Source organism: Chanodichthys erythropterus, chromosome 2 (genome assembly GCF_024489055.1).
Source record: "Chanodichthys erythropterus isolate Z2021 chromosome 2, ASM2448905v1, whole genome shotgun sequence".
Taxonomy (NCBI): Eukaryota; Metazoa; Chordata; class Actinopteri; order Cypriniformes; family Xenocyprididae; genus Chanodichthys; species Chanodichthys erythropterus.
In genome coordinates, this window is record NC_090222.1 from 34,027,607 (window position 1) to 34,039,500 (window position 11,894).

General features: G+C 38.0%; 1 protein-coding gene across 1 annotated transcript; it reads right to left on the reverse strand.

Annotated features, from left to right (window-relative positions):
• gapdhs (glyceraldehyde-3-phosphate dehydrogenase, spermatogenic) lies at nucleotides 1-11,571 on the reverse strand. Its single transcript, XM_067410772.1, has 11 exons — nucleotides 11,476-11,571; nucleotides 5,308-5,367; nucleotides 4,446-4,542; nucleotides 3,492-3,598; nucleotides 2,742-2,832; nucleotides 2,531-2,649; nucleotides 2,307-2,388; nucleotides 1,494-1,645; nucleotides 1,253-1,415; nucleotides 1,041-1,138; nucleotides 1-393 (listed from the first exon to the last, which is right to left on the reverse strand). The coding sequence occupies exons 2-11, from the start codon at nucleotides 5,334-5,336 to the stop codon at nucleotides 324-326; spliced, it is 1,008 nt and encodes a 335-aa protein (XP_067266873.1). The 5' UTR covers nucleotides 5,337-5,367; nucleotides 11,476-11,571; the 3' UTR covers nucleotides 1-323.
• Nucleotides 11,572-11,894: the final 323 nt, after the last annotated feature.

Consider the following 11,894-nt stretch of genomic DNA (forward strand, 5'->3'; position numbering starts at 1 on the left):
TTTGTTTTCCAAACAGTTTAATTAGTTTCTTTTTAAACTGCATTACAGTAGCCTCATGTAACATTTTATCAGTTATTCTCTTTACATCAACACAACGTGATTACACCCAGAATGGCAACAACTACAGCAATGCCTGTGGAGTGACACTGACACAAATACTGTCAAAAGAAACTAACACGCACACACAGACATCTACAGAGACGAACGCGTCTCGTAGGTGGGAACAAGAATGCTAAGGTGTGTCACTATGGCTTCAGCTATGAAATAAGTGCGTTGAAAAGAAGGAATGGTTGGGCCTTTCTGCTGTCGCGAAACTTGGTGAGTTACTCTTTGGAGTGCATGTAGACTAACAGGTCAGCAACACGGTGGCTGTAGCCAAATTCATTGTCATACCTGTGAGAAAGAAGGACAAAGGAATATTAGAGCACTGCTTTTTCTGCTGACATGTTTTTGACTGGAATATGACATAGCTATGCCTAAGTTATAACTTAATAGAAATTGTTTTCTGGCATTTGAGAATAAATTTACGTCAGTATTTATATACAGTATGTTCTCTGAAATGACTTGAATAATAATAATATAGACCTAGCAATCATTGTAGTGAAATACATTCAAAATGTTTAAAGAAAAAATAGAGTAAAAATATAGTCAAGACATGTTATTCACTAAGTAAACAGAATGAATAAAATGTGATTATTTTTATATTTAACATACCTATACACCAAATAATGCATTATAAAAAAAATGTATAGTGCTAAAATCGGATGATTTATGTAATGGGGGACATTGAATCATTTTGAAACACTTTGAATCTTGAATCAATTAACTTAACAGGACAGTTAGATTTGATTCACAGACTTAAACTGTAACACCACTAAAGTTAAAAGTAAATTTGTGAAACTAGTCAAATGATGCTGTCTTTAGGAATTTATATAATTTTACCAGCAAAAACACTGTAAAACTGTTGTGATTATTCAATATATACCTTAGTGCCAAACCCTAGCCACATCTATTTTAAGCCATGTTGTTTTTGAGCTTACCAGGAGATAAGTTTGACAAAGTTGTCATTGAGGGAGATGCCAGCACCAGCATCAAAGATCGAAGAGTGAGTGTCACCAATGAAGTCAGCAGAAACAACCTAAAAAAAAAAAAAAAAAAATTATATGAACAAAACACTAATTCCTGTCCATTATATGTGAACATACTCATTTAAGTTGTGATATTGTAAAAGATTTTTACTGTTAACACTTACTGAATCCTCTGTGTATCCCAGGATTCCCTTCATTGGTCCATGAGCGGCCTTCTTGACAGACTCCTTGATGTCAGCATAGCTGGCGGGCCTTGAGAGGCGGCAGGTGAGGTCAACCACGGACACATCGGCGACTGGCACACGGAACGCCATACCGGTCAGCTTGCTACAAGAGAGAGAAGGTTTACTTCTCCAATTGACATCAAAACCGATCAGCTGTATTTTTTATCTCTCTTGCACTGACCCGTTAAGCTCAGGAATGACTTTGCCCACAGCCTTGGCAGCGCCAGTGGAAGCAGGGATGATGTTCTGGTGGGCACCACGTCCATCGCGCCAGGCCTTGGCAGAGGGGCCATCCACGGTCTTCTGTGTGGCGGTGTAGGCATGGACTGTGGTCTGTGAAGAGGTAAAGAAAAGAAACAATGAGAAAAGACACATACACTACCGTTCAAAAGTTTGGGCTCAGTTAATTTGGTGACAAATAAATGTGAATTTCTCAGTCCAGGTAACACAGAGAATGAGTAAATATTTTTAATTTACATATACTACCGACATTGTAACAATACAAAGCAGGTTAAAAATCGGCGAAGTTACACTTTAAATTGAAATGTGAATTTCACACATTATGTTGCTCATAAGCACTGTTGAAATGTCCTGCTTTTTTGTTTCTTTTTAACCATTATTTCTAAGCAGCAGCAATTTGAGATGCTAAATGTTTTTCATAGTTCAAATCAATGTGCCATAATAGATGCAAAATTAGCTTTTGACCTAACTGTTCATGCAGCCCGTTTTTTTCAATATATTTTCAATATAAGTCACCATGAAATTGTGTTACTTACAACCTGCTTCTTAAGTGAGATCGACCAATAGCAAACCACAACTAGCTAATGATCCAATCAATTCCAGCTGGACAAAATCAAGTCCCGACTTACAATTTTTCTTGTTCAAGAAGCTGTTTAACTCATATATACATCACAAAAGGGAAGAAAAGACTATTGCAACATCTATTTTGTATTAACTTTAAGTAGGACTCACGTCACGGCAGGCATCGACTTACCATGAGGGCCTCCTCAATACCAAAGTTGTCATGAATAACTTTAGCCAGGGGAGCCAAGCAGTTAGTGGTGCAGGATGCATTGCTGTGATGTTTTCAACAAAAAACACACTTGTTACTATGGTTATTTGCTAATGTTGCAGCAAAACAGAAATGAGGTCAGTAACTTAAACATGCATGCATTAAATATTTCATTTGCTGGCATGCATTGTGCTTGGTTTGCTCACCTGACAATGGTCATACTGGATGGGTCATACTTGTCCTGATTGACTCCCATCACAAACATGGGGGCATCAGGTGATGGGGCGGACACAACCACGCGCTTGGCGCCACCCTGGATGTGAGCCTATGGGGGACGAATTGTAGAAAATTTCAGTATTATAATAACATTTGATGCTATATATGTACATTCTAGATCGTGCAGAGGTTCAAACTTACTGAGGCCTTCTCAATGCTGAGGAAGACTCCGGTAGACTCGACTACATACAGGGCACCAGCATCGCCCCATGGGATCTCAGCAGGCTTCATGCTAAGTGCAAATAAGAGAGAGAATTAGCACAACACTACAGGCTATGTTTGAAATAGCATACTTCCGTGATCCTTATTCTTTTTCGGCAGTATCGATACTATTTTTTTCAGTATGAGTAATAATAATACCATATAATCATATATGTTGCCGAAACAGTAATGTATCCAACAATGCACTACTTCCAGTGTGATAACTGAACCAGAAACCAAAGCAATTTAGAATTTTTAACATCTATAATTGGTTCATTGTTTGATTGGATGGCTGTGTTCACATTGAAAATTCCAAATAGAAAAAGTGCACTTTAAACACTCGGATGATGCAACCAAAAAAACGAGGTGTGGGGTGTTGGAAACGTCATGCACTCAACTGTCACAGCTTTAATTATGTAGTGAAGGGGGAGGAGCTGATGCTGAATGACAAAATAAACTTACAAAATTCAAACACCACGGTAGAGTATAAGTGCATAGTGTATAATTTGGGATGCCAGTATGCAGTATATACTGTGCAGTATGATGTACATAGCCTAAATCTTCCTAATATGACAGTGTTTACTAGGAACTACAATATATTTTCTGTCTATGTGTCAAGGTTGGAGTTATATCCTAACAGAGCGACGCTCCTGAAGGACGACTATGATATATAAGACCAATAAAACGTACCACTGGAACACAGAGATGGCTTGACCATCAACGATCAGTTTTCCATCTTCATGGTGAACTTCTCCCTTGTAACGTCCGTGAGTGGAGTCATACTTGAACATGTAGACCTGTAGGGCAAGTTAAATTAATTTCCTTGATCTTTGAAGTCGTTCAAGACTACTGTAAGGACTCACAAAGAGCATTTCTCTGCTATTTCATGTTTCTGCTACAATTCAACATCATACCATCTTTAAAACATTCTGTTTTTGCCAGATATTTCCTAGTTGTGTTAAAAAACACTGGGCAGGTACAAAAAATGGTGGGGAAACACTACCGTTTCAACGTTTGGGGTCAGTACGATTTCTTATCCTCACCAAGCCTGATCAAAAATGCAGTAAAAAATTTACTTTGTGGGAAATTATTACAATTTAAAATAACTGTTTTCTATTTTAATATATTTTAAAATGTGATTTATTCCTGTGATGCAAAGCTATATTTTCAGCATTTGCTGCTCATTTTTTTTATTATCATCAATGATAAAAACAGTTGTGCTGATTAATATTATTGTGGAAACCATGATATATTTTTTTCAGGATTCGTTGATGAACAGAAAATTCAAAAGAACAGCATTTATTTGAAACAGAAATCTTTTGTAAAAGTCTTTGTCCCTTTTGTCAATTTAATGCATCCTTCCTGAATAAAAGTATTAATTTCTTTTAAAAGAAATCTTATACACCCCAAACATCTGAATGGTAGTGTACATTGTAATCTGACATATTTCCACATTCAACCGCATATACAAAAGTAAAATGGATTTTGAAACTTAATTTTGGGAATAATGGGAATTGACTGGATCATGCACCAATAAGATGCTAAACAACACTATATCCAGTGCAGGCCTATATGCATATATTTTAGTTTAACATGGCTGATGCTTTACACAATGCCAATCATTTGTGCTTCAGTGAATCTCACCATGTACTGCAGGTCAATGAAGGGGTCGTTGATGGCGGTGACTTTAATTCCCTTCTGCAGGCAGGCCCTGAGGACCAGACGGCCAATGCGGCCAAATCTACACAAACAGAGAGCAGAGTTAAGATGTTTCATAATCACACAATCTGTCTTATATCTGTTATTTTTGAAAGATTCTTCTGCATCTGTCTGTCTGCACGAAACACGATGGAATGTTCCACTGAAGGACTGTGCGATTCATTCATTCATTCATTCATTAAAAAAGGGAATATCTACAGTATTGCAGTAGATATATAAATAAACCATGTACATGGTTTTATTTATATATATATCAACATGAAAGGTAAAGAGAATAATTCATGTTTGTCAGTTAATATCTGACTGGTAAGACACATTCCCTGCACGACTATACAGCAGGAGTGTGTGTGTATGTTCGTGTGTTTGTGTGGATGGAGGCTTAAGCTCATCCTGGGTAATCCTGTTCTTGTAATCATTCTGAATCAGGCCATTTGCTCTCTCTCTGTCTGTCTGTCTGTCTATCTTATCTCTTTTACAATCTCTATTTATGAAATTATTAGCTCTGTTCCAAAACCTAGTGAGCTTCCCTGCAGTCTCCGACTTTAAAGCAGTGACCCAAGTGAAATGCAAATGAGGTTCATAAAAGTTTTTTCATACAGTTGAAAAATTCTCAATAGTATAACTTTTATAAATACTTTTTGATATTGAGAAAATTCCAAGTATATTTATTATAATGCAGTCTTTCTTAAAATTGTGCATTTAGTGCTTAATATTTTGTCATGCTGAATGTTTTTTATCATATATTTAAGCCTTTAAATGTCATGACAGATAAGATTGGTGAACTTACCCATTGATTCCAACGCAAAGCTCAGACATTATTGCAAGAGTGTGGATGGTGGTCCTGAACCTGAAATGAGAAAAGACAAAAACAAAGGAGGCTTTGAGAACACTTTTATATATGTCAGATCAGTAGAATGTTATATTTTTAAAGTTCATTTATGTATATTAGTGCCTTAAAAGTAGTAATATGTACTACTATGAACCTTAAAAAGCTACAAAGATGTCATTTTGAGGCTACTGTCCCAGTGACAAGCTGTTTGCACATTGTCTCTTCATTTTAAGAGTGTACCGCCCACCCTTGCTAGCAGCTTAGTGGTCTGTCTAAACATGCTTGTGGGATTGAACTTCATGAACTTTCTCTGAGCCAGTGTGGTGTTCTGGATGGTGGGTGGAGGCTTGAACTGTTCTCTAGTTTTTATTGTTTTCGGGTCCATTAGCATGCTGTCTGGGAAATTTCCAAACCTAAGGCTCACCGGACCCACATACTTTATTAGCCTGGCGAAGCAGAAGGTCCATTGTGTTTTGACACGTCCTTTATTCACCTCTTTCCATGCAGAACAAGGGTGGCAAGTCATGCACTCTACAATTTGTCCTTAAACTTCCTCGTATGCACACAGGAAGTTAAAAAAACTGCTGAAATATTGGCAGTGCGGCGGAAGGAAGAATGCACATGCGTTGCCAAACAATCTTCACTGTGGGTTTCAAAATGCAGCAAGTTGTCACATGTCTGACATCGTTTGGCACGGTGTGTGAGGATGGGTCTTATGTAATCTGAGCCTGACAACTGGACCAGAGTCAAATATTTTTACATTATGCCATATTTGGATAATGCCTGATATGTAAAAAGGGAAGAGAAGGATGTTTAACTGCAATAGGGAATGAATATATTTGCATAAGATCATATGACACTTTCATTTAAAATACAATGTGGCTTTCAGTTAATTTCGTTGGGCTTTTTCACACAAACCGGCAGTCTAAGTCTGTTTGGACTTTAGAAATGTTTAGAATAAGTTGATTTCTGTGGTCACTGTTTTTACAGCTAAACATAAAGTAACATCCTAGTGACTTACTTTCCTGGTGTATTTCAAACACTACAAGACTGTATACAAAATAACTCAAAAGAAACGTATTAGGCATTACACTTTGTTTGACAATTTAAGATATAAACATATTTTAGCTAACAGAGTTATGTCAACTGGATAGGAGTACTCACCACAAAATATAGCTCTTTAAAAGCCCATAGATGTGACTATAGTTGATGTAAAACATCTGATCTGTTAGGTTTTAGTGAGCTATGGTTTGTTTTGAGTCCACATGTTTATACTTTCATCAAGACAAGTATTGCACAACCATTCACCCTGTCATTAATGAGACAAATTAACTGGTTTTCCATAGACACCACCATTGATTGGACCTCATCTGCCCTTCGGATTTCTGTCTCGGTGCACCATTGAAATGGCCGAAAATGACCTTCACGGTCTGCTTGAAAAGATGGTCTGGGATATGGTTCATATGAAACTGAATTGATATGAAATCAATCTGTCCTAAATTTCAAATATTGGAAAATTGGCATTTTGCAGAATAATGCAAATGCTGTTCTGTGCATGGAAAACTTCATTGCTAAATCCAAAGGGCCAAATATCAATGAGATTATGAGCTGGAAATGGACAATACAGCAGCAGCCATCTATTTTCCAGGTACAGAACGACCTATTTCCCAACGGCATTGGCGGTTTCCAAAAATATGGAGAAAAACACCCTCAGGCTCAGAATTCGCCAAACCAATCAAAGCGACACCTTGACCGATCAACCTAAAATGAACATGAGTAGCTTTTCTGGACAACTGCCTGTAACCATGGAAAATCTCACTCAGATGGATCAATCTCAGTTCAGTTAGTGTAAAACCCCCTTTGAATTAGCGATCACCTGCTTTTTGATGTTTCTGTCTGTACAAGATGAGCACTGACCCTAAACTAAAATGTGCCAATGCAGCCAATGCTCCACTTCGCCAGACTGGATGAAATCAGGTCATTTATCTCAAACAACTCAAGGGCAATGTGAAATGAGATGAGATGAGGGTTGATGTCTAGCTAGAAAACAGGGTGGCTTATTTTGATGCCAATGTCATTATAAATGTCAGTCTTAAAAGCTCTCATAAAATGTGTATTATAGTCGCATCTAGATTAGGTCTCTACTCCATCTACAGCAATAAAAATGGGAAAAGAACTAGCTACAATACCATTGCAATGTTTCATAATCAGGAAATATACTTGATGATGTCAGTGATGATGAAAGAATGAAGCTCAGTCTATCACAATGTGCATAAAGACATAGCGTCCTTGCATCTGGCTGTGTGTAACTGAAGACATCCCTGTAATCTCCTAATCTGCCCGTGTGTGTGAACCATGTACTGCACCTGACCTGCCTGAGTAATCCTAATCCAAGTCCCCTATCCTATGTGGTCCTGTTAAGGACTCCCAGGATGCACTGCACATAAAACGACAGACCGACCAGAAGATCCAGCCTCAAGCTACAATGGTGCATTTAGTATGCAAGTGCTGCTAGTGCAGAAATTCATTATTTTTTTTCAAATGCTATCTGACATAGTGGCCTTTGTTTAATTTAGAAATTAATCTTTTGCACCCATGCATGGAGGTGAAGCCAAGAATCAATCAATAAATTAATCAAAGTCAAACGATCTGATGAAATTGCCGAGGCTGATCACATGACGTTGACAAGGTCATTCAGTGCAGGAAAACAATGTGCATGTCGGCATCTTTGGTTTCCTTTCCTCTTCTCTGACTTCTTTTCTTTGGATTATTGATTTTGGTGATTGGTTGTGATTCATTTGATTCACAGCAAATTGTGCCACTATACATTTTTGTAAAGGGATGAGAATATCCCTCTTTGTCTTCTTGGAAAACTTGAATGGCAAAAAGAACAGTGGAACAGAGTCAATGAGAACTGGTTTCCTGCCAAAAGCCTGCTGCCTCCAATTAGACCCGGATCAAATGACACACACACACCTCTGAACTGACCCTAAATTCAATTCCCCCACTGTTCTGTTTAGCGTCTCTCAGTCTTACCAACGCTGTCACATGCATATCATGTGTAACCATTAACCATTAAATGCTAATTTTCAAATTATTATTAATTCTGGCTCCATAATCTGAATGGATAAATACCCTATATGCACACCTGTTAAAATTCATCTTTTCTATTTCATAAATGCATGTTATTGATCATATTAGGATTGATTTATCCATGCATGTTTAAATTCTAAATTTTTTTTTACATTCTACATTCAAAATGTCTCGATATGCCGGTGAAAAGCATTCTTTCTGGTAACCTATGTCGGACTTCTCCAATCATTTAGTGAACTTAAACCCCGCCCCTTCTTTCAGTCGACCGCACACCGATCTGCCTCCATCCAATCAACAACCATTCAATGTATTGAACCAAATCCCCAACCTACATTTTTTCTTTTTCGATAATCCGTTTCACTCAGATGCTTGTCACAATAAAGAAGAAAAGACCCTAGTTCTGTAAGATTACGACTTTAAGCAAAGCCATTTGCTTTTGTAGGAGCCATAAATCAGTGACAATTTGCTTTAAAAATGTGTTTAATTAATTACTGAATCCTTGGTGAAGAACTACACTACCTATAAGGTAGTGTACAATCAAGGCCTACAATCAAACTAAATTATTTGGCTAAATAATAGTTTATAATGATTGTTATTATTAATGTATTTTTTATTTATAGGCATCTTTAATCATGTTGTTTCAGTCTCTCATTATTCATTTTTGCTCTATTTGGCATGATTGCTCAATCTCCCCATGCAGTACGAAGCAAGTCTTGACTAACCACAATGCCACACCTTCTCTCTTAGAGACGAGAGGACAGCATTTGCTCTGACCCAGCAAGCGGCCATTTCCTCTGACCAAAAACACCATGAGTGACAGAACAAGGACACAGGGACGGGTGTAACCAGGACAGTTTTCCTGGGACACGCATTTAGCCATTTAAGTGGAAAAGTAATGCTGTGTGGCGTATACTGAAACAGGAACTTCAAAATGTCACTTCAGGAAAAATAGCATGCAACTGACGATGGACCCTCGTTTTTATTAATAAAATGATCAATATTATGATATTGCGTAAAGAAGTATTGTATTCCTATAGTGGTGTGCCAAAGCATCCTGAGGAAGTGCTGTGTCATTCCAGCCAGACAATAGCAGCAGAGGAAAACATGTTTTTAGAGAACAGATAGGCACTTTAACTAGTCTAGCACATAAATGTCTAACATTGGGGCCATTATGTGTGTGCCAACGGTCACATTTGGCTTTAGTAGCAGTGCAATAGGTATGATGAAAGAAAATTTAATTTCCCCACACTGCAACCCACTGTTTCCCTTCTTGGCTCTTTTTTAGGACATGTTTGAGAAGGGAATGGTATTTTTACTGTAAACTTTATTCCTCCAAAGTTGCTAATTAGAGCCTGTAAAACCCCAGAGGAAAAAATGAACCAATGCACAGACTACTGTGGCTCATTTCTGTAACACTAAACATGCATTATGCATGCAATTTTAAAACTATTTTATTCACTATATTACAATGCACAAATCAAGATTTTATTGTGAAATCACTGTCATTATACATTAGTCTAAGCTGTGTGCCACCTGGACACTCTTGATGAGGTGGGCACAAGTGTCAAACCAGTGAACATACCACTTGTGATGTCATGATAAATAAATCAGTGCAACGGGCCATCAAATGGCTGATTAAATTTCTACTGGCTTTTCCAGAGTATGAACACCCAAATTTGCCTGGTATCCACTATAAATGACACTTAAATTGCGAGTTGAAGGCCCTTCTTGTTGCCAGTGGCAACTGCAGAGTCAGACTGCAGAAGGTCAATGAGGAGAGATGGAGATGCTGCCTGCATATCACTTGCTCGCATTCACATTTCATCCTACAGTCTTTGAATTACACTTAAGCATTATTGGGTGACTTACAGTAAATTATCACATGGCAATTTAATAATAATGCATAATAATAATGCATACCCTGCTAAAACACATCTTACACCAGCCTAAACCTGGTCAGGTGGGTCTACTGGTTGGTTTAACAGCTGGGAAACCACCTTAAACCAGCTAAAACAAGCAGACCACCTTAGGCTGGTTTAATGCATTTTATTAATCAGAGTATGTGCAAGAAATGACTGTAAAAGTCAATACTGAAGTTCAGTATTGCTCATGATAGTTTTTCAGATCTGAGTCATGTTCTCCACTGCAGCATCGAAACACGACTCCAGTCACGTACATGAGGGAGAAAATCTCCCATGATGCTCACCGTGTAACATGTGTCCTGTCCAAATTTGCATTAAAATACAGGTAGAAGCTCTGGCATATTGGTTACCTCGTATAAAACATTAAAAAGCAACTGTTATGACAAAGACATGTTGATTAATCGCAAGGCATTATATCATATTTGACCTTGATGGCTCATGTGACCTTCATGATGCGAGTGATGTCCTTTGGGTCGGGCATTATTTCTGTTTATCAGCTTTTATATGCACTAGAGCGCAAACTGTTACTTTTATGTTAAAAAAGGGGGAGTGCGTTTCCGTCTTCATTCATTATTTGTCAATGTTAATATGTCGAATAATTATAACAACCTCTTGACTCAAATAAGAACTCCAAAACTGCGTTTAAACGACATACAGTCGCTTTCCGATGTTATTTTTTTTAAATATTAATTAAATATTAATTCCTCCCCCCTTTCGCAGCATCTTTAGCAGATGGTACATTCTGGAACGATATGACGCAATGAAACCATCGCGAGCGGCCCTCAAGGCACGTCACGCTGCTTCATTCTTCGACATTTCTTTTTCTATAAGATACTAAAATGTCATAACAGTGAGATTTATTTTTTGTATTTTGTAGTAAAACAAAATTTTGATAAAGTCGGATGAAATGCGTGAATGAACCACGCCTCCCTCTATTCGTGCATCACGCAGAAACTCAAGTATTATATAACCGCTTCCTCACGAGCCCAAACGCAGCAAACAACATCCTGCAAAGCTAAACGTCATCTTGAAAAAGTTTAATATGTGTAAGACATTTTACAGTCAAATAACTCGACACAATAATGATGTAGGCCTATTAGGAAGAACTCACCTCTTTCAGTGATGATGCTGCGGGTTCTGCTCAGTTTCCGCGTAATGCCGCACCATTTTATACCGGACACGTGCCACCGGGGCTGGTCGCCCTGGCAACCTGACGTCACGCAGCGTTCGTAGGATAAATTTAAAGAAGCGAATACGAGCTATCCATCACGAATGCTATGAAACTAATTGGAGACTAGGTAAGACGACACTATACAAGGACATATTTATGACATTCCTTAAACAAGCGCAGTTCGGTGATGTATAGATCTGCTAGATTTCCTAAACTGTAAAAAAGCACATGCTTCATGCAAGAATTGTCTCACATGTTACCTTTCACAAGATGACCTGAGCCATTTAATTGGCGTTTTCCCCTCTGAAAGCTAAATTATTTCAGTGCCCAAGCTTCATAACGCATCATGACACAAATGC